Genomic DNA, 27,035 nt, shown 5'->3' with positions numbered 1-27,035 from the left:
ATATACAAGGTGATAGAATAGGATTTGATAAACCTATGATAATTTCCTTTCCCAAAAGAAAATAAGGCAAAACACTGTATAAATGAGAGTATTTCTGGTGTAAATTTGTGAAACGGTTGAGGCTTGATCCTCCTTCCGAGAACCCTGACGTCCCAGACGGGAGATGAGAGTCAGACTACAAGGTCACGACGTCCCAGACGGGACATGAGAGTCAGACTACAAGGTCACGACGTCCCAGACGGGAGATGAGAGTCAGACTACAAGGTCACGACGTCCCAGACGGGAGATGAGAGTCAGTCTACAAGGTCACGACGTCCCAGACGGGAGATGAGAGTCAGACTACAAGGTCACGACGTCCCAGACGGGAGATGAGAGTCAGTCTACAAGGTCACGACGTCCCAGACGGGAGATGAGAGTCAGACTACAAGGTCACGGCAGGTAACATAGCAATTTTGAAGAAGGGCCTAAATATTCGAACGAGAAAAATACTAAGAAAAGGCTTGATCTAAACCGCCATCTGACACAATTCAGTTATTGAGGGGATAAAAGGGAAAAGATAACGAAAGATGCAGAGGAAACAGAAGAGGATATCAGGGAAACAGAAGGTAACAGAGGAAATCAAAGCATAAATAAAGGAGGAATAAATAAATATAAAGAGTAATAGAGGCGAAAACCCACCTGGTAAGGGTGTCTCTGTGGCTGGTAGGCTGAAGAGCTCCAAGAAGGACGTCAGATCAGGAGAGGAGTTACCGTTCTCTATTCGATTCTGGAAATAAAATTTTCGCTATTGGCGATCATAAACATAGATGTATTTGTATACTGCAATAACTAAATACCTCTTTACACCATAGAAGTCTAGATAGCGTAGCTGGATCCATTCTCAAATAATCCAGAAACTAGATTACATTCAAGCTGGTCTATGACTATTATCGGCTAGCGACTTGATATAATGATTGGGGATTCGTCGAAACGCTGTCTTGTTTCCATTTCCAGTTGCTGAGTTAATTGTGAATTAATCTGTCAATCAATGTGAAAAATTGCTGATATTATAATTCATTCATCAAACGCATGGAAAAAAAAATTGATATTTTAAGTCTTTAATCGAAGACCCCTCAGTTCTTAATCACTATTCACGACTTACTTTCTCTGCCCGTCGCTCGAGGTCAGCGTCAGTGGGGAGGGTATCCCACAGTTTAGAGGTGGAGTCATACTTGAGTCTGATTCTTGGGTAGCGGAAGAAAATATAATCCAAAACAAAAAACTTGAGACCCAAGTAGACACCAAAGAGTGTGAAGAGTTGGGCAGCGGGGAGGAGCACAGAGGCTAGGAGGCCCAGCCACAAGAATAGGTACAGACGCTGCGTAGCCTCGTGCTCCCACAGCAGCAAGCTAGGACAAAGAAACATGGCGATCAGGAATTATTGGTTTGTGTGTAGGAAATAGAAAATCCCTGGTTAGCCTTTACTCCTAGATTATGTAGGCATGATAGGCTCCGCTAATGTAACAAATAGCATACAGTCAATTCCCTCCATATTTAGGTTCAGGACAAAATTTTGTTTATATGACCCTAACACATTTCTTTAAGTGCGATATATAGTCTCAATGTTGTGTGCCTTCTTGGTCCAGGAGTATTTTTGTGGGAATGCCACATGGCTAACCCTGGCTTCAAGCAAACATAACGCCTTGTTTGCACAATTTGTTACGCTTATGCAAATGCAAATCTCAGTTTATACATTTTTTCCATGTTTTTAAATAAAAAATCTATCGGCTTAGATTTATGTAGTGACCGCCATCGTCCCCGAGTAAGGGAGATCCTGGGATCACCAGCCTGGCGAGATTAGCCGGACTGGTGATCCCAAGAATATTATTTGTATTCTGTTCAGTTTAATGTCTAATATTTTTATGAAACACTTTCAAATAAAATTTCGAAAGACATATGTTAGTGTAGTGAAAAGGTGAAATTTCGAGACCATCTGCTATGAATAATTCCCATAATTCATCAAGTTCAAATATCAATTGGAGAGGAACCCACATAAAGGCAATGAAAACGGAATATAACAATATACTGCATATTTCAGCCTCAGACTGAGGTTCTCTTCAACAGACGCTGTATGAGGTCGAAATATTCAGCACACACCGTCAGTTTTATTGTTTACATATGTGTTCGCTTGTTTCAGTTGTCTGCGTCAATTGCACTCTTGTGTTGGAATAAACTTATAAAATGAAAAGTCTCCCGTTTCATAAATTAATAATTTAACTTAGCTATTGTGTCCGTGAGAGAACAAGGCCATTCAAAAGGCGTCTGTAAAATGTACCATTGTATTGCAGATATTTTATCATCTAAATAACTGGATCAGTCCAAATGACAAGGTTGCTTTCTCCCCCCTCTCTCTCTTTCTTTCTTTTGGAATCTCTGGTCACGACCAGAATCCGTTCCAGACCCCTACGAACTGTATGTAAACATTGTTTTTTTTTTAAGATTTATAAGTACAAAAATAGTTAATTATACCATAGAATGCACAGTGTAATAGTAAACTAAATGTAAAAAACTTGAATAACACTGAGAAAACCTTGCATATATGTGAGATAAAAAGAGAAGCGTAGATAGAAAGAGGTTGATGAATGGTGAAAATTTCCCTTGCACACATGACAAGCACTGCAAAGCACTTCCATATGGCAATATACTGCTAAACACGTAAACATAAATACACAGCCTTACTTCTTCAGTTTCTCAGCAGCATTGGAAACAGCTCCTAGCTGGTTTTGAACCCTTCGTGCTACCTGCAACACCAGGGCAAACTTGTCCCCTAATCCAGTTTCACTGTTGGTGGTGTCTACTGTTTCAACACCTTCACGACGCAGACGACGAAAGAAATTCTGTGTCCATCCTCTGCAAGTTAAGAAATGGTTAGAAAAACAGTCAAGCTGCAATGTGATATGGTTATGCATTGCCTTTTATCTTACAATACCCGTGAGACCTTGAAAATTAATGCATGCAATTACTATATTACAGGGTAGATACAATAAAAAATGAAAAATTATACATAATGAAAAATTACTTCCCTGATCATATTAAATTTGTGTCTGAAGTTGTCTGCAAGTCATGAACGATGCAGAGAGGAAGACATGGGAGGTTTAAGATATGGGACACAGTAAACATAGTAAGAGTCAAAACATAATGCAATAACTAATTTTTAACCATGCTACCATAACCTTCACCAGTCATTCTGAATTAAACCTTAACTTTCACCAGCCATCCTAAATTAAACTTTATCATTAATCAACCATCCTAAATTAAACCAAGGTCTCTAAAATACGAATATATTTAAGGATTATTTAAATTAACGAAGTACAGTAACCGAAACGTTATGCAGCGCAATACACAGTAAAAGACTCCATGCCCATATGCACCCCTGCCACTCACGCCGCCACAGACTGGAACCCCAAGAGATATGACTAGAACAATTAAATCATACTTTAAAAACACATTCTTTTGTCTTTTTTCCTTTCTATTACCTTTTCTTCATGTAATTGATGGAGAGTCTGAGGATAGCCATGAGCAGCACCATGGGCATGACCCAGCCGAAGAGAACACTATAAAGGTAGACGACAAGGGCGAGGAGGGTTGCTGAGGGCGACTCCCACCTCAGAAGAGACGTCACTGCTGCCGACAGCTCCGTCAGAGGCCGCATCACCGACCCGAACCTCAGGATGTTCTCTTTTAATCTGTTACAAGTGAAGAGGAAATATTATTCTAATCAGGAAAGATAAATATAATAAAATGATTTCTATAATGGAGTGAAAATCATAACTTCATTAAAATGCTACAAAGAAAGAGCAATAAAATCCACGTTAAACTAAGTGGTCACAACGTTTTGTTACCCCCATGTTTATTTACTCCTCTGATTGCCTGAAATGACTGGAGTCACATCTTGTTGAATCAAAACATTTTCATTACTACTAAGATCCGTCGGTTGTGTCATGAACCAGGTTCGAAATATTGCAAACTTAGTTCGATGGTTGAGTTATAATCTAATTTCTCAGCTGACAGAGGTGGCAACAAGTTGTGGCCACCCCGCAGAATATCATCGTACTTGAAGCTTGAGAGTTTATTAAAAAAATCATTATTCATAATTATCATTTAGATGGTAAGGGTATACACATTTAACACGATAAAAGAAATATCATTTGTTTTATCGTGTTAAATGTGTGTACCACAGACTAGTGATGTCAGAAGCGACTCTCAACACTAGTCTATGAAAATTAATATATAATACAAAATAATAAAACTATAATAATAATAATAATAATAATAATAATAATAATAATAATAATAATAATAATTATTATTATTATTATTATTATTATTATTATTATTATATTATTATTATTATTATTATTATTATTATTATTATTATTATTATTATTATTATTATTATTATTATTATTATTATTATTATTAATATTATAAACTTCAGGAATTTCATTATGAATATAAATTTACAAAACAGGAAAAGACCTATAAAATATGAGGAAATATGTTATATAAGATATGAAGACTTTTCAAATTCACTACTGCTTCATTTACTGTATTAACGAAGGGGAATAAATGGAAGAGAGGACAGTGAAAGACGGACAGGAGACGAGAAGAGAGAAAACACGAAGCAGATTCATCAAGACGCAAAACACCACGACCAATAAATACTTCTTGACAGACAGCTGGTCTCCTTCAGGATCTCCGTCGGGTAGTTCTTCCTCTGCCACTTCTGAGAAATCCCTGAGGATCTCTCCTACAGCAGCCACGAGCCGCACTTCCAGCCTCCTCCACCACGGGTCCTTCGGGCTCACCACGGCCGCCTCGTCCAAAGCTCCCACCGCTGTTCCTGCTGGGAAGGATCCTGTGTCGGATTCATTCCCTTGGAAGAAAGGTGTAATTAGCCAAGATTCTCGCGATTAGCGAGAATAGCACTATGCGAGTCGATAAACTTTATGTCGGCACGAAGGAAATTAATTTAACCTCTTTATAATAGTAATGCCGAACAGATACCATGTCGTAGAACATTATTTTTAGCCACGAAGACTCGTGATGGAATTCGTATTGTCATTATATTTAAAATATAATGAAGTGAGCGCTATAAAATAATTAAAACTTCCGATAGCAAAGATGTGGTTCTGTGGCATTGAATCAGATCACATAGTTAGGTTAAGTTAGATAAGGTTTGTCAGGAAACAGATAAAGTATTTCCTGATGCGGGTCTTAGTCATACGATGACCTGCAGCTGGAGCTTTTGGTCATCTGATCGAGGCTTTTAGCTGGCTCACCCCTTAAAAATTATGGTTTACATTGAGATCACGTGGGTTCTTCAGGTGGAATAAAAAAAAATCTTCGTTAATTTACTGAATATGTAACATATCAGAACTGTATCACAGCATCTTCGTACTCATTAGGGTATCAGCCAGGACGCAGTAGTGATACCACGGCTAGCAGGCATATTAACATTAACTCGTGTAACAAAGACTAATTATTGGTATATTAGATCTCGAATTGTGTAAAATATTTAACTTCCTTATGAGTAAATTAAGATCAATGACTGAGGTGACCTTGCTGGAGTGTAAAGCTGACACCATCTGTAGACAGTGTGAGTGTTTGATACTCTTTCACGACTGCTGTTGCTAAAGACAGATGTCATGATTATAGTTTTCGCGATGCATTATCTCGCTCTGTTTAATCCACGCGTCTCATTCCTCAGCAAACATTATAACTAATTTTTGGAGCGAAAATTTAACCATCACTGCTGTGAGAATGTCATCTGAAGGCGGAAAAATATTACAATTAGAGCTGGCTCTATGCGACGTCCCTCGCCTGTTACCCACACTGACACTGTTGCTCCAACCACAAACTCTACGACTTGGTGCCATTTTTCACCAATCCCAACGACTGTTCGACTAAAATAATTCCATATTATAATTAACCAATTAATTACTGTGGTATTGTCATCTAGGTATTGATGGAGGACTCGGGGTTTCAGCCAGAGTAAATAAACCTTCGATGGAAGGACAAAGTTGTGTCTCTAGAAGGAATTAATTTTTCATGTTTGACTTAGTAAATATGTAACAAATAACGGGAGGTAGGTATAATATTTATCGGGAAACAGGACAAGCGTTTCCTGACGCGGGTCTTAGTCATATGATGACCCACAGCTGGAGCTTTTGGTCATCTGACCGAGGACTTCCGCTGGCTTACCGGTCCACTTCTTTAAAAATTATGTTAACGAATTCACGCAAAAAAATCATTAACTTTCACATAGAGAGTAATTAAAAAAAATATCCTACATATGTTATTTAGGTAAAATTAACTGCGATATTATTCAGAAAATATACAGCTATATTTTTTTCAAATTTATATGATATATTATAATCAAGAGTAACTAAATTTATAAATTCACAAAAGTTGCACAGTATTATAATACATATTAACAATAAAGTAAAGTATCTTTTCCTTAATTAGTATTGAATCTTCATACAATATTATTCATAATTTCCTTTATTTCTGTAACAAATTAACAAATTAATACATTAATAACATTAGAAAATGAGCTTCAGGCACTAGAGGAACCTTGAGTTATTGTTCGGTATTTAATAATGTTCCCAAACCCAGAGTGTCTCACAGAAAATTTAGTAAACGACAATGTAAATTCACGAACATTATTTATATTAAGTTTGCTGGCTTCTCTGTAATGCATTTAAGCGTCATTTTTAGCCTGACCAGTTTCTTTTAAACTCTCTTCTGATACTCAACTTTATCTTTCACTGTCTTTAGTTTTCTTGCAAAGAGGCTCTGGCATGCTAGAGGTAGCAGCCTTTATTCAATGGTACCACACGAAACACACACACACACACACACACACACACACACACAGGGGGGGCAACAACGAGTCATTGTAAGGGATGGGGTATCACAGTGGGCACCTGTGACGAGCGGGGTCCCACAGGGGTCGGTCCTAGTACCAGTGCTATTTCTGGTATATGTGAATGACATGATGGAAGGGTTAGACTCAGAAGTGTCTCTGTTCGCAGATGATGTGAAGTTAATGAGGAGAATTAAATCAGATGAGGACCAGGCAGCACTTCAAAGAGACCTGGACAGGCTGGACACCTGGTCCAGCAACTGGCTTCTTGAATTCAACCCTGCCAAATGCAAAGTCATGAAGATCGGAGAAGGGTAAAGAAGACCGCAGGCAGAGTATAGACTAGGTGGCCAAGGACTGCAAACCTCGCTCAAGGAGAAAGATCTTGGGGTGACCATAACACAGAGCATGTCTCCGGAGGCACACATCAACCAGATAACTGCTGCAGCATACGGGAGCCTGGTAAACCTGAGAACAGCGTTCCGATACCTTTGTAAGGAATCGTTCAAGACACTGTACACTGTGTACATCAGGCCCATACTGGAGTATGCAGCACCAGTTTGGAGCCCACACCTGGTCAAGCACGTCAAGAAATTATAGAAAGTGCAAAGGTTTGCAAACAAAGCTAGTTCCGGAGCTCAGGGGTATGTCCTACGAAGAAAGGTTGAGGGAAATCGGACTGACGACATTAGAGGACAGGCGGGTCAGGGGAGACATGATAACGACATACAAAATACTGCGTGGAATAGATAAAGTAGACAGAGACAGGTTGTTCCAGAGAGGGGACACAGAAACAAGGGGTCACAATTGGAAGCTGAAGACTCAGACGAGTCAGAGGGATGTTAGGAAGTATTTCTTCAGTCATAGAGTCGTCAGAAAGTGGAATAACCTAACAAGTGATGTAGTGGAGGCAGGAACCATACATAGCTTTAAGACAAGGTATGATAAAGCACTGGAAGCAGAGAGAGAGAGAGGACCTAGTAGCGATCAGTGAAAAGGCGGGGTCAGGAGATGAGTCTCGACCCCTGCAACCACAATTAGGTGAGTACAATTAGGTGAGTACACACACACACACACACACACACACATACACACACACACACACACCTCGCTCTCTCTCAGGGAGAGACCTTTCTTTCACATCTTACTCCTTGCAAAGGCTTCATTTATGCACCTCACTCCTCTTTTACCTATCTTACCAAGCTCTTCCCATTCGCAGACCCTTATCCAAGTAACGCAAGGGACACGCTCACATATACCATGCTGTTATTACGTGTCAGGTTCCCTCGCACTTGCACCATTCTTCCATTCTACCCCCAGAGTCCATCTCACAAACACTATTCTACTATACACAAATAACCCGCACATTGAAGAGAGGAGCTTACGACGACGTTTCGGTCAGACTTGGACCATTTACAAAGTCACACTAACGAGACGTAGACCAGGAAGAGTACATATAGGCAGGAAGGGATAGTGGTAGTAGTAGTAGTAATAGTAGTAGTAGTAGTAGTAGTAGTAGTAATAGTAGTAGTAGTAGTAGTAGTAGTAGCAGTAGTAGCAGTAGTAGTAGAAGAACTGGAGGTGGAAGGAAGTAGCAGTAGTGGAGGTGGAAGGAAGCAGTAGTGGGGAAGTAAGAAGGAGGAGGATCCAGTCAAATACTAAGAAAGAGGAGCACCGCAAGGCAGCTGGTGCCCACAGAGGGGTAAGAGCAAGAACACAGAGGGGAGGAAATAATAAAAAGTAAAAGAAGGAACAAAAACACAAGGCAGAAGAAAGACAACCCAGAAGAGAAAAAGGAAAGAGGAAAGGGGAAGAGGGAGAAGAGGAAAAAGCAGGAATCAAGTTAAGTCACGGGTGTTCTGAAGTTTGTTATTTGTGTATCGTTCCAGTCACGGTATTGTGCCCTTTCTGTTACTACTCTACTATATTATCCCAGGAACCCACTGACACACACACTACCTAGAGCCTACCTGGCGGGTGTTCTAGGGGTCAACGCCCCAGTGGCCCAGCCCTGGACTAGGCCTCCCAGTGGATCAGGGCCTGATCAACCAGGCTATTACTGCTGGCCGTACATAGTCCATAGCCTGGCTGATCGGGTTCTGACTTTAGATATCGGTCCAACTCCCTCTTGAAAGCAGCCAGGGGTCTATTGCTATTCCTCTCATGCCTGGTCTGCAGGACTCCCATATTAAGCAGGATTTCTGTTCCTGTTAACAGTAATTACAAACACACTCACCTCTCTCCCCGTCTTCAGAGTCACTGTCGTGACGCTGATCGTCGTACACCCAGGCATGGTGGGTGGCGGAGGCGGCGCAGCAGGTGGTGGTGGAAGAGGAGCCAGCGCCAGTCCCTACAGTGGTGGTGGTGGTGCTGGTGGTAGTGCTGCTAGAGGTGGTGGCACTACTGGCAGTGGTGCCGTTCAGGGAGGCCAGAAATTCCGATTGGTCCAATGACTTGCTCTTCTCCAGCCCTCGGCGCTTCCAGGCGAACCTCCCACGAGAAGGGCTCCTGAGGAAGGAAGGTGGAATAAGAAGTAACTGATGACGGAAGGAATTATGTGGTACATATTAATCCAGAGTTAAGTGTTGTACAAATAAATTTATGGAGACGGGATAATTGAAAGAAGGCTAAAAATCCATGGAGGGTGGAATAAATAAATAAATAAATAAAATATATATATATATATATATATATATATATATATATATATATATATATATATATATATATATATATATATATATATATATATATATATATATATATATATATATATATATATATATTTAGAAGGTATAGTTGAGTGGGGGTACATGTACAACAATGGAGAAGTGATGGTAGGGGTTGGTGCATGTAAATCCATGAATCAGGGATTTTGGAATGTGACGCATATACATGTATGGAGGAAGAAAGGTAAAGTGTAATACAAAGAATCATGTATGGATAGTTAAGTTAGATCAAGCTAGGTACTGCGAACATTGATAAATCTAGGGGCAGCTAACGTGACAAAATCAAAGACAGAAATCGAGAGACTGTCAGCATAACATAAAAATCGAAAGATTTATAAATCTAAAGATGGTCAGTGTAACGTAATTTGGATAGTTAGAACATAACTCCAGGGACAAGCAATGTGATAGGGAACAGATGGATACAAACCATTCTAAGAAAAAAAAGACACAGAGAGAGAACGTATCAGTTTGATAAGGATGCGTTTGAGGCATACAAAGATCTTCGATGTTACCTATCAGTTAATATATATATATATATATATATATATATATATAAATGCAATAAAAATTTCCCTACCTTTATCTAAATACTGTTCACTCATATGCTTCAATGCAAACACTGATCTACACATCCCTACCCATTCTAAAGCCTTCTTGCTCATCTGCAATCCTGCTCTCTGTCTTACCTCTAATTCTTTCAATAATATCCCTACCATATACTTTACCTGATAAACTCAGTAAACTTATTCTCCTATAATTTTTAGAATTTCTTTTGTTTCCTATCCCTTTACAAAGGAATTATACACGCTCTCTGCCAATCTCTAGGTACCTTCCCCTCTTTCATGCATTCCAACACACTTTCCCTACACTCACATCCTGCTCTTCTTCACTCCTATAAGATGTTATATCTCCCTGACCAGTGCTTGAAATTAGTGCCTCCTTTTCTTCATCGACATTTAAAAGTTCCTCAAAATATACCCACCAGGTACCTGATACCTCCAGTTCCACGTCTACTAACTCCTCTGCTCTATTTTTAACTGACAAATTCATTCATTCCCTAGGCTTTCTTAACTTGTTTATCTTACTCCAATTTTTTTTCTTATTCTCAGCAAAATTTCTTGATAGTGCCTCTCCCACTCTATCATTTGCTCTCCGTTTCACTCTTTCACCACTCTCTTCACCTTTCTTTTACTCTCCATATACTCTGCCCTTCTTATATCACTCCTGCTTTGTAAAAACTTCTCATAAGCTACCTTTTTCTCTTTTATCGCACCCTTTACCTTATCATTCCACCAATCACTACTCTTTCCTCCTGCACCCACCCTCCTATAACCACAAACTTCTGCCCCACGTTCTAATACTACATTTTTGAAACTATTCCAACCCTCTTTAACCCCCCCTCAACTACTCATACTTGCACTATCCCACCTTTCTGCCAATAGTTGCTTATATCTCACCCTAACTTCCTCTTCCTTTAGTTTATAAACTTTCACCTCTCTCTTACTTATTGTTGCCATTTTCCTTTTGTTCCATCTACCTCTTACTCTAACTGTGGCTACAACTAAATAATGATCCGATATATCCGTTGTCTCTCTATAAACATGTAAATCCTGAAGCTTACCCATCACCCTTTTATCCACCAATATCCACCAATCTAACTACTTTCATTACGTGCTATATCATGTTATATACTTATTTATTCTTTTTTTCATAAAATATGTATTACTTAATACCAAACCTCCTTCTACACATAGTTCAGTTAAAGGTTCCCCATTTTCATTTACCCTTGGCACCCCAAATTTACCTACTTCTTCCTCTACAATATTTTTACTCACTTTAGCATTTTGATCCCCAACCACAAATACTCTCTCACTTGGTTCAAAACTTCCCACGCACTCACTCAACATTTCCCAAAATCTCTCTCTCTCTCTCTCTCTTCCACACTTCTCTCTTCCCCAGGTGCATACACACTTACTATAACCTACTTTTCACATCCAATCCTTATTTTACTTCGCATAATCCTTGAATTAATACATTTATATTCCTTCTTTTCCTGCCAAAGCTTATTCTTCAACATTATTGCTACTGCTTCCTTAGCTCTAACTCTATTAGACACCCTGACCTAATCCTATTTATTTATCCCCACTGAAACTCTCCTACCCCCTTCAGCTTTGTTTCACTTAGAGCCAGGACAACCAGCTTCTTGTCATTCATAACATCCACAATCATTATTATCATTATTATCGCTATTAAAATTATTGTTACCCTGTTGGTGAGAGAGTCATTTTGCCACAATTGTTGTGTTGTTCATTCAGTTAGTCTGACACACGAGTGCTTACATATTCAGTTAAAAATGAGAGAACTTACATGATGTGAGAAACGAATGCGTCACGGACAATCAAAGCCTTTAAGCTTCCAGAGTTCGGATGAGAAACATTGGAGAAACCATCTTTAAAGGTTTTAGCTTTAAGAACCCGAACAGAGAGTCTGGAATACTCTGTGTTCAGAAGCTTCTAAAAATTAGGGCGAGAATCTTCATTAATGGGGCCAAGTGAGTTTTGAGAAACCAGTTCCAAACACTGGGGGAAGAATTTGTTTAATATGCAAGGCACTATATAACCTTAGGGTTATTCAGCGACGTCATCATAAACAGTTGCTGAAAGCATTGTCTATTTGCTACTGTTATTACCAGCTTGCTATTTTAATGACTAATTTACTGTTGTATAAGATAAACTTCATTTCAAGGTAAACAGAGGAATTTAGTTAATTATATACTTTCCACAAGCAATATCCATATTTCATTCCAAGTCATTGGTCATAAATCACCGCAAAGGTAGACGAAAGAGGAAATATCCTAGCCAGTCATGCTTACAACTGTTTACTGGATACTTAGTCAGATATGCACTTCGCATGGAGAGTGGCCCCCCCTTCCAGGGAGAAGACCTTCCCTACTTCCTGGGCGCAATCTATTTAAAGTATACTACTATCTTGTTACGATTCACTGTCAAAGGACCAGAAATTTTGAGAATCTAGGGAGAGAAGCTTTAAGAACTCTGATGCTTAAACCTTGAAATAAGCACAAAGAAGCTGTGAGAATCTACAGTAAAGTGGCTTTAGTAATTTAATTAAACGTAACATAAATCTAGAGCCAAAACCTTCGACTTTCTGAGAATTTGTGTATTTAGAATGCCAAATCTTCGCTAATTAAAAACCTAAAGCTTCGTGAATCCGAGTAATAAATCAATGAAAATTCGTACATTTTTATTCAGAATCTCGTCTGCCGTTTCCATAGAATGCCAACCAAATCTTTTCTTGATATTAACAAACCTGTCACCAATTGTGGGTTGATTTTTCCCCTCATCTCCTCCTTAACTGTGGCTTCATGTTATAAGTGATAGGAGTAAAAAAAAATATGTGACCAGTGAAAGAGAAAGACAGGTGGAAAGAACACTAACTCAACAACATCAAATGGAGAACTTGACTTGGGATTGGCTGCTTCTCCTCCGTACTTTACAATTTGACTGGTTGGCAGCTCTGGTCCTGGTCTGTTATTGGTCCGCTCTTCCCCAAGCAGGCGGGTCTTCTCGCTGATTAGTGGCTGAGGCGGCCCGGGAGATCCATCATCAACCTCAAAGGACTGTGGTTTGTGGATCTGATTAATTCGTTTCCTTATTCGCTGGGGCAGGCTAGGGGAGGGAAGGTTAGTACTGAGGTTAGTTAACAGTCAAGGGAAAAAACTGTCGAGTGATGGCACGCTTCAGGTTCCTGATCAAGGGATTATACATTCTTGAAGTCAAAGAAGTCCTTAGGACAAGGTTTTGCTAGTACAGATATATGAAAACATTTAAATTATAAATAAGTGGCTTACTCTCATTACCTGAATCTGAAGTGTCTTCATACCATCAAAGACGTTAGAATTAATTATTTGATTTATGGTTAATAGAAGCATAAATATTATTTTCAATAGATCCATGCAAATAAATTAAGCACATTCTCAAGAAATTCTACAGTACGTTTAGTCACACACACACAAAACGTTTGTGTCTGCAGTTCTTATTAAGCTAAGCGGATCATATTCCGGTCATTGAATAAAACTTATCGAATGTTCCTGTTAGAGAGCCTCTAGAATGATTGTTAGTGGACGTCCCTCGAGCTAGTGGCCCATTGGTACACAGGGTGAAATGTAATGTTACATTCATACATAACACTATCATGCTGTTTCATGCGGAAACATTTAATCATGTTTACATAACCAATGACTTCCTCTCTCACTCCCTCCGTCCCTCCCAGCACTTTCTCTCACCTGGGGGATTTGTCTCCTGGAGGGAAGCTCTTCTCCCTTGTGTGTCGTTCTCTCTCTCTTGCCTCTCTCTGTCCCCTCTCTCTGGCTTCCTTTTCTTGGAGCTTCTCCATCAGTATTCGATTCTTCTCCTTCTCTCTCTCCAGCTGCTGCCGAAGATGTTCCGTTGCGCTCGCATCCTTCAGCGTTTTCACCTCATCAGCTGTCGAGTGAAAGTTTGGCTGTCAGTGAGAAAAAATTTGAATGTCAATGAATGTTTAGCTGTCACTGGTAGGTAATTTTACTTGTGTCGGGGAATATCTGTCTCTTAGTAAGGGAAAGTTTAGTTGTCAGTGAAGGAAAGTTTGTCTATCAATGAGAGAAAGTTTGGTTTTAAGGGAGGGAGGGGTTGACCGTTTTTTTTTTTAAGAAAGTTTGGCTGTATGTGAAAGTTTGATTAGTACCGACGTATAAATTTGACTGTCAGTGTGGGAAACTTTCTTTTCTAGAGAGACAGAGACCATAACTGTCAGAGACGGAAAGCTCAGCTGTCAGTGAGGTGGAGGAACAGTAGCTGTTAAAGAATAAAAGTCCAGTTGTTGGTGAAGGAAGGAGTTATTTAAATAAAATTTAACTTCAAAAGGAGAGAAGAGGAGAGGAGAGGAGAGAGAGAGAGAGAGAGAGAGAGAGAGAGAGAGAGAGAGAGAGAGAGAGAGAGAGAGAGAGAGAGAGAGAGAGAGAGAGAGAGAGAGAGAGAGAGAGAGAGAGAGAGAGAGTAGGACTGATAGGCAAAGATAGAGGAAACCATTTCGGCAAATCACCAAGTTTTACGCTGATTGAATGCAATTGAAAAATCCACTTACTGGAAACTATCACGTGTTGGCATGCAAGACCGTGTGTTTATCATGCAAGCTTCATCCTGGTCATCATGCTAGTTAAGCTTCGTTTAAGGTCTGCATCAGAGAGCTCCCACCACCTGCTGCCTTCATTTCCCGTCTCTTGTTCATCAAAAATATTTTTGCAAACACTTTGCTGGATTCTTGAATTACTGGGTAAACCAACTCTGCTGTTAAATTGTGCAGTATTCAGGTCTACTTTAAATCTAGAAGGTTTATTTTCCTACGCATTACGCTGCGTCATTTTTCGAATATTTGCATTTTGTGTTAAATTCAGCTTTAGTTACAATAAATATATAAAAAGAAAATAATGTATATATATGTCGTGCCGAATAAGTAAAATTGGTGAATTAGCAAGAATTCACTTAAAATTAAGTTCTTTCTAAAATTTTCTCTTATACGTTTAAAGATATATTTTTTCATATATGTAATGTAAAAATTAGTAATTTTGTGCCAAAAAAAATCATAGATAATTTACTTAACCTTATTATAACAAGAGCAATTTTATTTAGCCTAAATATATTTTAGATAAGTTTACAATAATTTAATAATAAACAAACATAATGAAATATATTTTTGTCGTTAGGTTCAGAATAATTTTTGCAAAATTAGTGCATACACAAATTTTCGCTTGCCTTATTCGGCAGGAAGAGCGTTACTATTTAAGCCAAAACAGCAAATTTTGCATATAAGGCACGACATATATATATATATATATATATATATATATATATATATATATATATATATATATATATATATATATATATATATATATATATATATATATATATATATATATATATATATATATATATATATATATATATATATATATATATATATATGTATATATATATGTCGTGCCGAATATGTAAAACTGGTCAATTAGCAAGAACTCATTTAAAATTAAGTCCTTTCTAAAATTTTCTCTTATACGTTTAAAGATATATATTTTTCATTAATGTTAATGTTAAAAAAATTAATTTTGCACCAAAAGAAACTCAGAAAACTTACCTAACCTTATTATAATAAGAACAATTTATTTTAGCTTAACCCAACTAAATATATTTTAGATTTGTTTACAATAATTTAATACTAAACAAACACAGTGAAATATATTTTTTTCGTTAGGTTCAGTATAATTTTGGCGAAATTATTGCATACACAAATTTTCGCTTGTCCTATATGGCAAGATGAGCGTTGCTATTTAAGCCAAGATCGCAAGTTCTGCCTATTCGGCACGACATATATATATATATATATATATATATATATATATATATATATATATATATATATATATATATATATATATATATATATATATATATATATATATATATATATATATATATATATATATATATATATATATATATATATATATATATATATATATATATATGGCATGATGATGATATATATATATAAATATATATATATATATATATATATATAAATATATATATATATATATATATATATATATACATATATATATATGCTGCATAACAGGTATATCTTGTTACTTCTACTTACACTTAGGTCACACTATACAGGCATGCACATGCGTATATATACATACACACATCTAGGGTTTTTCTTCTTTTTCTTAATAGCTCTTGTTTTTGCTTTTTTTCTTTCTATTGTCCATAAGGAAGTGGAAAAGAATCTTTCCTCGGTAAGCCATACGTGTCGTATGAAGCGACTAAAATGCCGGGAGCAATGGGCTAGTAACCCCTTGTACTGTACACATTTCCTAAAAATGAGAAGAAGAAAAACTTCATAAAACTGGGATGCTTGAATGTGCGTGGATGTAGTGCGGATGACGAGAAACAGGTGATTGCTGATGTTATGATTAAAAAGAAGTTGGATGTCCTGGCCCTAAGTGAAACAAAGCTGAAGGGGGTAGGGGAGTTTCGGTTGGGGGAAATAAATGGGATTAAGTCAGGAGTAGCTGAGAGAGTTGGAGCTAAGAAAGGGGTAGCAATAATGTTGAAGGACCAGTTATGGAAGGAGAAGAGGGAATATAAATGTGTAAATTCAAGGATTATGTGGATTAAAGTAAGAGTCGGATGTGAAAAGTGGGTCACAATAAGCGTGTATGCACCTGGAGAAGAGAGGAGTGTAGAGGAGTGTAGAGGAGAGAGAAAGAGATTTTGAGAGATGTTAAGCGCATGTATAGGAACCTTTGAAGCAAGTGAGAGAGTAATTGTGGTAGGGGACCTAAATGCTAAAGAGGAAGAAACATTTAGAGAGGGTGTGGTAGGTAAGTTTAGGGTGATAATGTGAGCCCTTTGATTGAACTTTGTATAGAAAGGGGTATAGTTATAGGTAATACGTATTTTAAGAAAAAGAGGATAAATAAGTATACAAGACATGATGTAGGGCGTAATGATACTAGTTTGTTGGACTATGTATTGGTAGATAAAATACTGCTGAGTAGACTTCAGGATGTACATATTTATATAGGGGCCACAGATATATCAGATCACTTTTTAATTGTAGCTACACTGAGAGTAAAAGGTAGATGGTATACACGGAAAATACAAGCAGCAAGTAAGAGAGAGGTAGTGTATAAACTAAAAGAGGAGGCAGTTAGGGTAAGATATAAACAACTATTGGAGGATAGATGGGCTAGTGAGAGTATAGGCAATGGAGTCGAAGATGTATGGGGTAGGTTTGAAAACGTAGTGTTAGAGTGCTCAGCAGAAGTTTGTGGTTACAAGAAAGTGGTTGCGGGAGGGAAGAAGAGCGATTGGTGGCATGATGATGTAAAGAGAGTAGTAAGGGAGAAAAAGTTAGCATATGAGAGGTTTTTACAAAGTAGAAGTGATGCAAGGAGGGAAGAGTATATGGAGAGAAAAAGAGAGGTTAAGAGGGTGATGAAGCAATGTAAAATGAGAGCAAATGAGAGAGTGGATGAGACGTTATCAACAAGTTTTGTTGAAAATAAGAAAAAGTTTTGTATAGAGATTAATAAGTTGAGGAAGCCTAGGGAACAAATGGATTTGACAGTTAAAATTAGGAGAGGAGAGTTATTAAATGGAGAGTTAGAGATATCGGGAAGATGGAGGGAATATTTTGAGGCATTGTTAAATGTTGATGAAAATAGGAAGGCTGTGCTTTCGTGTATAGGGCAAGGAGGAATAGCATCTTGTAGGAGTGAGGAAGAGCCAGTTGTGAGTGTGGGAGAAGTTCGTGAGGTAGTGGGTAGAATGAAAGGGGGTAAGGCAGCTGGAATTGATGGGATAAAGATGGAAATGTTAAAAGCAGGTGGGGATATAGTCTTGGAGTGGTTGGTGCTATTGTTTAATAAATGTATGGAAGAGGGTAAGGTACCTAGGGATTGGCAGAGAGCATGCGTAGTTCCTTTGTTTAAGGCAAAGGGATAAAAGAGTGTAAAAATTATAGGGAAATAAGTCTGTTGAGTATACCTGGTAAAGTGTATGGTAGAGTTATTATTGAAAGAATTAAAAGTAAGACGGAGAGTAAGATAGCAGATGTACAAGGAGGCTTTAGGGAAGGTAGGGGGTGTGTGGACCATGTGTTTACAGTGAAACATATAGGTGAACAGTATTTTATAAGGGTAAAGAGGTTTTTGTGGCATTTATGGATTTGGAAAAGGCATATGACAGGGTGGATAGGGAGGTAATGTGGCAGATGTTGTAGGTTACTGAAAGCAGTGAAGAGTTTTTATGAGGATAGTGAGGCTCAGGTTCGAGTATGTAGGAAAGAGGGAGATTATTACCCAATAAAAGCAGGTCTTAGACAAGGATGTGTGTTGTCACCGTGGCTGTTCAATATATTTATAGATGGGGTTGTAAGGGAAGTGAATGCGAGGATCTTGGCAAGAAGTGTGGAATTAATAGAATCAAACACAAAGTGGGAGTTGTCACAGTTGCTCTTTGCTGATGACAATGTGATTTTGGGATGTTTTGAAGAGAAGTTGCAGAGGTTGGAGGACGAATTTGGTAGTGTATGTAAAAGAAGAAAATTAAAAGTGAATATAGGAAAGAATAAGGTGATGAGGATAACAAAAAGATTAGGTGACGAAAGATTGAAGAGAGAAAGTATGGAGGAGTTGAATGTATTCAGATATTTTGGAGTGAACGTGTCAGCAGATGGGTCTATGAAAGATGAGGTGAGTCAGAACTGATGAGGGAAAAAGGGTGAGTTGTGCACTTAGGAGTCTGAGTATGTATGAGAGTATAGTTGTACCAACACTCTTGTATAGATGTGAAGTATGGGTGATGAATGTTGCAACGAGGAGGAGGCTGGAGGCAGTGGAGATGTCATGCCTGAGGGCAATGTGTGGTGTGAATATAATGCAGAGAATTCGTAGTTTGCAAAGTAGGAGAAGGTGTAGGATTACCAAAACTATTATCCAAAGGGCTGAGGAGGGGGTTGTTGAGGTGGTTCGGACATGTAGAGACAATGAAAAGAAACAGAATGACTTTGAGAGTGTATAAATCTGTAGTGGAGGGAAAGTGAGGTAGGGGTAGGCCTGGGAAGGGTTGAAGGGAGGGGGTAAAGGAGGTTTTGTGTGCGAGGGGCTTGGACTTCCAGCAAGAATGTATGAGCGTATTTGATAGGAGTGAATGGAGACAAATGGTTTTTAATACTTGACGTGCTGTTGGAGTGTTAGCAAAGTAACATTTATTAAGGGATACAGGGAAACCGACAGGCCGGACTTGAGTCCTGGAGATGGGAAGTACACTCTGAAGGAGGGGTATTAATGTTGCAGTTTTATAACTGTAGTGTAAAGCGCCCATCTGGCAAGATAGTGATGGAGTGAATGAAGAAAGTTTTTCTTTTTCGGGCCACCCTGCCGTGATGGGAATCGGCCGATGTGTTAAATATATATATAAATATATATGTATATATATATATATATATATATATATATATATATATATATATATATATATATATATATATATATAAATATATATGTATATATATATATATATATATATATATATATATATATATATATATATATATATATATATATATATATATATATATATATATATATATATATATATATATATATATATATATATATATATATATATATATATATATATATATATATATATATATATATATATATATATATATATATATATATATATATATATATATATATATATATATATATATATATATATATATATATATATATATATATATATATATATATATATATATATATAGTCTCTCAACGAGTTATCCTGATGTCGTGTCTGCACGTTGGAGCATCCAGACACAGGTACAAGCAGGATCTAGCCGAAATTCTCCGAGAATTGTAAGGAGCCCAATGGAAATAAGTCACTCTGTCTGACTTTTTTGGGTTATCCTAGGTTCTCTACACATATGCTGCTATGTATGATAATTCTATGTAATTGTATTTGTGTATACCTGAATAAACTTACTTACTTACTTACTTACTGACCCCACGCTACAGCGTCCCACGCTGTTTCCAAAGTCACGTGTTCAGCGTCACTTGTATGTTGCTGCTGTTGTTGTTCAGCTCAGCACAGCTGTTTCAGCAAGCCAGAGGTGAGTTTTGTGGCGATTTCTGCGGCCAGTGTGAGCTTCTCCACGTGTTTGTGGGTGGAGGAGGAGGAGAGGAAGTGGCTGTTCCTCACCTTGCCCATGCTCGCCCTACTCACGCTCACCCATCTACCATACACTCACCACTACTCACTCCCTCTGCTGTGTTTTCTGCTGTTTTTCGTGTGATTCATTGCCAGAGCTGTGTATCCGAGTGCCCGAGGCTACTCGAAGCTACGTGGATCAGCATGCCACGTAGATCAGCAAGCCACGCGGATCGGCATGCCACGTAGATCAGCATGCCACGTGGATCCCGACGCCACGTGGGTGTGGGCGATGTCACGTGGATCTACAAACCACGTGAGTTACCGAGCCAGATGTCCCAGGCCTCATGCTGTGGTCTGCTGCCCGCATCACATATACGTCACCGACGATGCTGCCCGACTTCATGACGTCACGATGTCTGCCTGACGTCACCTCGAGATGTCTGCTGACGTCACAGTGCTGCTGACGTCACCTCGCGACATCACGCCTGACATCACATGATGTCACATCGAGTGTTTCTAGTAATTAATTCAGTATTTGTCGAGAAGATTGAGAGAAAATATATGTCGTGTGTTAATTAATTCCTCTCAGTCAGTGTTCTCACATGTTAGTGTACCGTATGTACCGCGGTGTGTGTGTAGTTTGTGTGTGTCCAGTGAGGTCTGAGCCAGACCTGAGTAGCACCACTGTGCTAAGTCACCCGATGTGACCAGTGAGCATGACAGCTGATGTCAAGACAGCCCCAAGTGACCGAGCCCTCTTGTACAAAAAGCTTCTATGCTCGTCGCTCATGATGTTCTGCAGAATCATACCTGCTATGATTCCCATTGAGATTTGTTTCACTTCACCTCCAGACCATCAGAGTGCAGTTATATGTAGAGAAACAAGTCTGGGGACGCTTAGGCTAACCTCTGCTATAACTCCAACTGCCCAGAGAATGATACTCGCCAAGCCACAGTTAGCCCTGTCGGCAGGAGCTGTGTCAGCCTCGTGTCACAAGCTTCAGTGAGCAGCCTGCACAAAGAAGATGTCACTTTGACTGCTAGCTCTCTCACTGCAGTCTGGTGTAAGATGTTACGACTCCCAGATGTTTCGCCCAGTCGTCTCTGCCACGACTCGCTCCAAAACTCGCTCCACGCTCGCCGGCAGTGACAGCCCAGCGACAGTACCAGTCGAGAAGTGTCCTCCTGAGTCGCTTGCCAGAAGTCCTGCCCAGTTGCCTAGTTTTGTCGACGCCTCACTCGAGGGCACCAGCATGTCGTGCCCCAGGTTGAGTGAAAACCTGCAGCGACTCCTACGATGACTGCTTCACCGTTCCAGAGGAGACCGTACCCTGTTACGTCACAGCTCAGCCACAGCGATGTCTCCCGTGTTGCTATATCTGTCCAGACGCAGGAAGGCGTGCAGTGATGCACTTCGATGCTCACTGCCTTTGACCACGATGTTTAGCACACCCCACATGTTTTTTTCTTCCCTCCCTGTAGGAAGTTTTTTTTCCATGTCCATATGTATATAAATGTTTTTATTTTGTGTTCTGTGCCCTGTTCCTACGAGAGTGAGACCGAGTTTCTTTTACCACCAGTATTGTCGCGTCGGGACGACACGCGGTAGGTGGCCAAGCGTATGTAGACAGCCTGTACTGTTTGCACAGACAGCCCATGCTGTCTGCCAGCTTAGTTCATATTTTGCGGCACTAAGATGCTGCCCTCTGTACCTGGAGGTTACCTGGAGGTTATTCCGGGGATCAACGCCCCCGCGGCCCGGTCCACGACCAGGCCTCCCGATGGATCAGGGCCTCTCGGTGGGCAAGCCAGCCTGCCGGCCCTTGCCACGCTCTCACTCTCACAGCGGCCTAGCAGGAAGACACAAGTACTCCCAGGTCTCTCTCGTGGGATGGCCCTGCCCAGGCCATGGGCACAAACACAGGCGAAATATATACAAACACTGATCTCTGGCCGAAGGAGACTCGAACCTACTAACCTTGGAACAAGGTATGCAGTGCAATACCATTCTCACCACACTGGACAATACCTTGGCGTCCAGCTTGCGCTAGACGCTAATCCAAGGCAGCCAGCTTTCATGGAGAAGGCTTACAGCTTTTCATCTCATCCCCTGCATGCATCAGCCTTACTAGAGATTTTAACAATGCAAGGAATTCGCAAGAGCAGGCGAAATATACACAAACACCGATCTCTGACCGAAGGAGACTCGAACCTACGAACCTTGGAACAAGGTACGCAGTGCATTACCATTCTCACCACACTGGACAATACCTTGGAGTCCAGCTTGCGCTAGACGTTAATCCTAGGCAGTAAGCTTTCAAGGAGAAGGCTTACACTTTTTCATCTCATGCCCTGCATGCATCAGCCTTACTAGAGATTTTAAGAATTCAAGAAATTCGCAAGAGCACTGCGTACCTTGTTCCAAGGTTCGTAGGTTCGAGTCTCCTTCGGCCAGAGATCAGTGTTTGTGTATATTTCGCCTGCTCTTGCGAATTCCTTGCATTGTTAAATCTCTAGTAAGGCTGATGCATGCAGGGATGAGATGAAAAGCTGTAAGCCTTCTCCCTGAAAGCTGGCTGCCTTGGATTAACGTCTAGCGCAAGTGTACCTTGTTCCAAGGTTCGTACGTTCGAGTCTCCTTCGGCCGGCCAGAGATCAATGTTTTTGTTTATATATATATATATATATATATATATATATATATATATATATATATATATATATATATATATATATATATATATATATATATATATATATACGTATATATATATATATATATATATATATATATATATATATATATATATATGCATATATGCAAATCAGCCACTGTGAATGAATAAAGATATTCCAAACGCTTTCGTGACTACTCACATTATCAAGGAACAATAAAAGTAATGCATCAAAGGAAGGTATACAAAGAGTCTAGTCCACACCTCGCTATCACATCCCACAACAAAGCAACACCTGACACGCGACTCATAAGAAAGGGAACACTGCAGCAGGCCTGCTGGCCCAACTAGACAGGTCCTTCATGCAACCCACGAACAAACTATTCTACCCAAGAATTAAGAATTTTAAAATTTATTATTTTTTCCAATGTATTATTAAATTTAATACATTGGACAAATAATAAATTAAAAAAAAAAATTTAAATTTTTAATTCTTGGGTAGAATAGTTATTATTATTTGTCCAATGTATTATTAAATTTAATATATTGGACAAATAATAAATTTTAAAAATTTTTTAAAATTCTTAATTCTTGGGTAGAATAGTTTGTTCGTGGATTGTATGAAGGACCTGTCTAGTTGGGCCAGCGGGCCTGCTGCAGTGTTCTCTTTCTTATGAGTCGCACATCAGGTGTTGCTTTGTTGTGGGATGTGTAAACTTATGTGTAAAACTTATCATTAAATATAATGATAGTAGGAACTGGCAATGGTAATTCATAATTAACGAGTTCTTCAGATAAGAAACTTAATAAATCATCAACAGGAACTTTCGTAAACAAGGAAGTAACATCAAAACTAACCATGTTAAAATCATTTACGTCAGTCAAGGAGCTTAATTTATCAACTAAATCCATGTTGTTTTTAACATTAAAGTTAGAAATTTTGCCAAAATAGGGCTCCATAGGATCAGTTTCATTTAAATTATCCAAATGTCTTGTTGACATTTTGAGCCCAATTGTTGGCGAAATTTCTAACTTTAATGTTAAAAATAACATAGATTTAGTTGATAAATTAAGCTCCTTGACTGACTTAAATGATTTTAACATGGTTAGTTATGATGTTACTTCCTTGTTTACGAAAGTTCCTGTTGATGATTTATTAAGTTTCTTATCTGAAGAACTCGTTAATTATCATTTACCATTGCCAGCTCCTACTCACATTAAATTTATTAAACTTTGCATTGTTGATGCAAAATTTGTATTTAATGGTAAGTTTTACACTCAGAAGTTTGGTATGGCAATGGGAAATCCTCTTTCACCTGTTCTTAGTAACCTATGCATGGAATTTTTTGAAACAAGGCTGCTTAACACAATCCTCCCTAATAGAGCTAAATGGTTCAGATATGTTGATGATATTTTGTGTCTTATGCCCAAGAATGTAGATATACACCATTTCCTTGGCAAATTAAATAGCTTAGCCCATTCTATAAACTTTAATGTTGAGTTTGAAGAAAATAACTCAATGCCTTTTCTAGATGTTTTAATTATTAAGGGTAATAATGAATTCCAATTTAAAATTTACAGAAAACCTACAAATAACTGTTCCTATGTCCACTATTATTCTTCACATCAAGATAGAGTTAAACTGTCTGTTTTCTCATCAATGTTTTTGAGAGCTTTACGAATTTGTAGTCCAGAGTTCATAGATGAGGAAATATCCAAAATTTATGAAATAGGTAATGATTTGAAATACCCAAGAAACGTAATTGATAAATCTTTTAAAATTGCTAGAAATACTTTTTACAATACAAAAAGGGACAACCAGCCTTATTCAACTAAAAATATGTTGGTTCTCCCTTACCATGAAAACTTGGTTGACATGCCTTCTCTTCTTAAGACTTTTAATATCAAAGTTGTATTCAAAAATCTTGATACAGTAAAAAAAACTTTTGATAAAGAATTCCCCCCAAAATGCTGACGGATCTGTCTATAAGAATCCTTGTAAAATTTGCGATAAAGTTTATTACGGTCAAACTGGTAAAAATCTCGAACTAAGATTAAAACAACATAAATATAGCATTAGAACTGGACAAGATTCCAATGCTCAATTTATTCATGTGAGAGATTTTAACCATCCAATTGATTTTCAATTGGATGGCTCTATCGCGCTCTCTGTGCGTTGTCAGGAACTATGCAATGTTGCAAGACTAGCAACAGATAGTAGTGTGTGTGAGTGTCGTAGGCTCCTCAACTACCTCACCCCATTCCCCTCACCCCCTTTACGAGGGAGAGGAGGAAGGAACCTCAAAAGTTTACAGACAGCTAGTTACGGAATAAGAATGAATAGTGATAGTCAGCCCAAAACCGTATTTTAATCTACATCATCTAATCTTGTGACGTATGGAATCATTTAACCTAACTTTAAATATTAAATTAACCTAAATTTAAATATTAAATTAACCTAACTTTAAATATTAATGTTGCGTGTCACTTATACGTCCGATAACGGTCCAAAAATTGTCTACAAAAATTCTTACATACTTACGTACTTTTGAAAATTTTAAAAAGACCAAGAAAGCTGTATCAGATAGTTCCATGGATGAAGTAAATATTATAGAATCAAACTTCATAAAAATAAGTTTTGAATTTAATATGAATATTGGTTTAGGATTATAAAAATTAGATTCATTTACACCTAATTACGAAATATTCGGTAAGTTAAAATATTAGAACTTTGGAAGAATATAAGCTATGTTTGACAGGTCCTTGACGATCTCACTCGCATCATCATAAAGGGAATTGTGATGTGTGATCTCGCCCTTATATGCCTTCTCTTGTTCTATTATTTTTACAGTTCCTTGAAAGTTCACTATTCTTTTAAGAGTGGTTGTTCTGCATATTGTGATATACGTATATATATATATATATATATATATATATATATATATATATATATATATATATATATATATATATATATATATATATATATATATATGTCGTGCCGAATAGGCAGAACTTGCGATCTTGGCTTAAATAGCAAAGCTCATCTTGCCATATAGGACAAGTGAAAATTTGTGTATGCAATAATTTCGCTGAAATTATTCTGAACCCAACGAAAAAAATATATTTGATTGCGTTTGTTTATTACTAAATTATTGTAAACGTATTTAAAATATATTTAGTTGGGTTAGGCTAAAATAAATTGTTCTTGTTATACTAAGGTTAGGTAAGTTTTCTAAGATTCTTCTGGGGAAAATTAAAATTTTTTACATTAACATCAATGAAAAATATATATCTTTAAACATACAAGAGAAAATTTCAGAAAGGACTTAATTTTAAATGAGTTCTTGCTAATTGACCAGTTTTACATATTCGGCACGACATATATATATATATATATATATATATATATATATATATATATATATATATATATATATATATATATATATATATATATATATATATATATATATATATATATATATATATATATATTTTTTTTTTTTCAACAAGTCGGCCGTCTCCCACCGAGGCAGGGTGACCCAAAAAAAGAAAGAAAACAATTTTCTTCTTCTTATTCTTTTTAGTAATCTTTACAGGAAAAGGGGTTACTAGCCCATTGTTCCCGGCATTTTAGTTGACTTTTACAACACGCATGGCTTACGGAGGAAAGATTCTTATTCCACTTCCCCATGGATATAAAAGGAAAAGTAATAAGACCAAGAACTATTAATATAAAATCAAAGAAAACTCAGATGAGTGTGTATAAATAAATGTGTACATGTATGTGTAGTGTGACCTAAGTGTAAGTAGAAGTAGCAAGACATGCTTGTAATCTTGCATATTTATGTGACAGACAAAAGACATCAGCAATCCTACCATCATGTAAAACAATCACAGGTTTCGTTTTACACTCACTTGGCAGGACGGCAGT

At 37.9% G+C, this 27,035-nt stretch overlaps 1 protein-coding gene across 5 annotated transcripts in view; it reads right to left on the bottom strand.

The window, feature by feature from the left end:
* LOC128691397 (uncharacterized) overlaps positions 1–27,035 on the bottom strand; it is a 216,061-nt gene that overhangs the window by 17,011 nt on the left and 172,015 nt on the right. For 3 of the 5 annotated variants that reach the window (XM_070091599.1, XM_070091594.1, XM_070091596.1), the window contains exons 4-11: positions 13,940–14,138; positions 13,092–13,322; positions 9,144–9,415; positions 4,705–4,915; positions 3,516–3,725; positions 2,719–2,889; positions 1,142–1,388; positions 679–766 (exon numbers count right to left, since the gene is read on the bottom strand). In XM_070091599.1, the coding sequence (XP_069947700.1) occupies positions 679–766; positions 1,142–1,388; positions 2,719–2,889; positions 3,516–3,725; positions 4,705–4,915; positions 9,144–9,415; positions 13,092–13,322; positions 13,940–14,138 (1,629 nt within the window). Of the gene's footprint in view, positions 1–678; positions 767–1,141; positions 1,389–2,718; positions 2,890–3,515; positions 3,726–4,704; positions 4,916–9,143; positions 9,416–13,091; positions 13,323–13,939; positions 14,158–27,035 lie in introns of all 5 variants that reach the window. The other 2 variants (XM_070091598.1, XM_070091597.1) reach the window with 2 other exon arrangements.

Source organism: Cherax quadricarinatus, chromosome 36 (genome assembly GCF_038502225.1).
Source record: "Cherax quadricarinatus isolate ZL_2023a chromosome 36, ASM3850222v1, whole genome shotgun sequence".
Classification (NCBI taxonomy): Eukaryota; Metazoa; Arthropoda; class Malacostraca; order Decapoda; family Parastacidae; genus Cherax; species Cherax quadricarinatus.
This window is presented reverse-complemented; position numbering and strand designations above follow the sequence as displayed.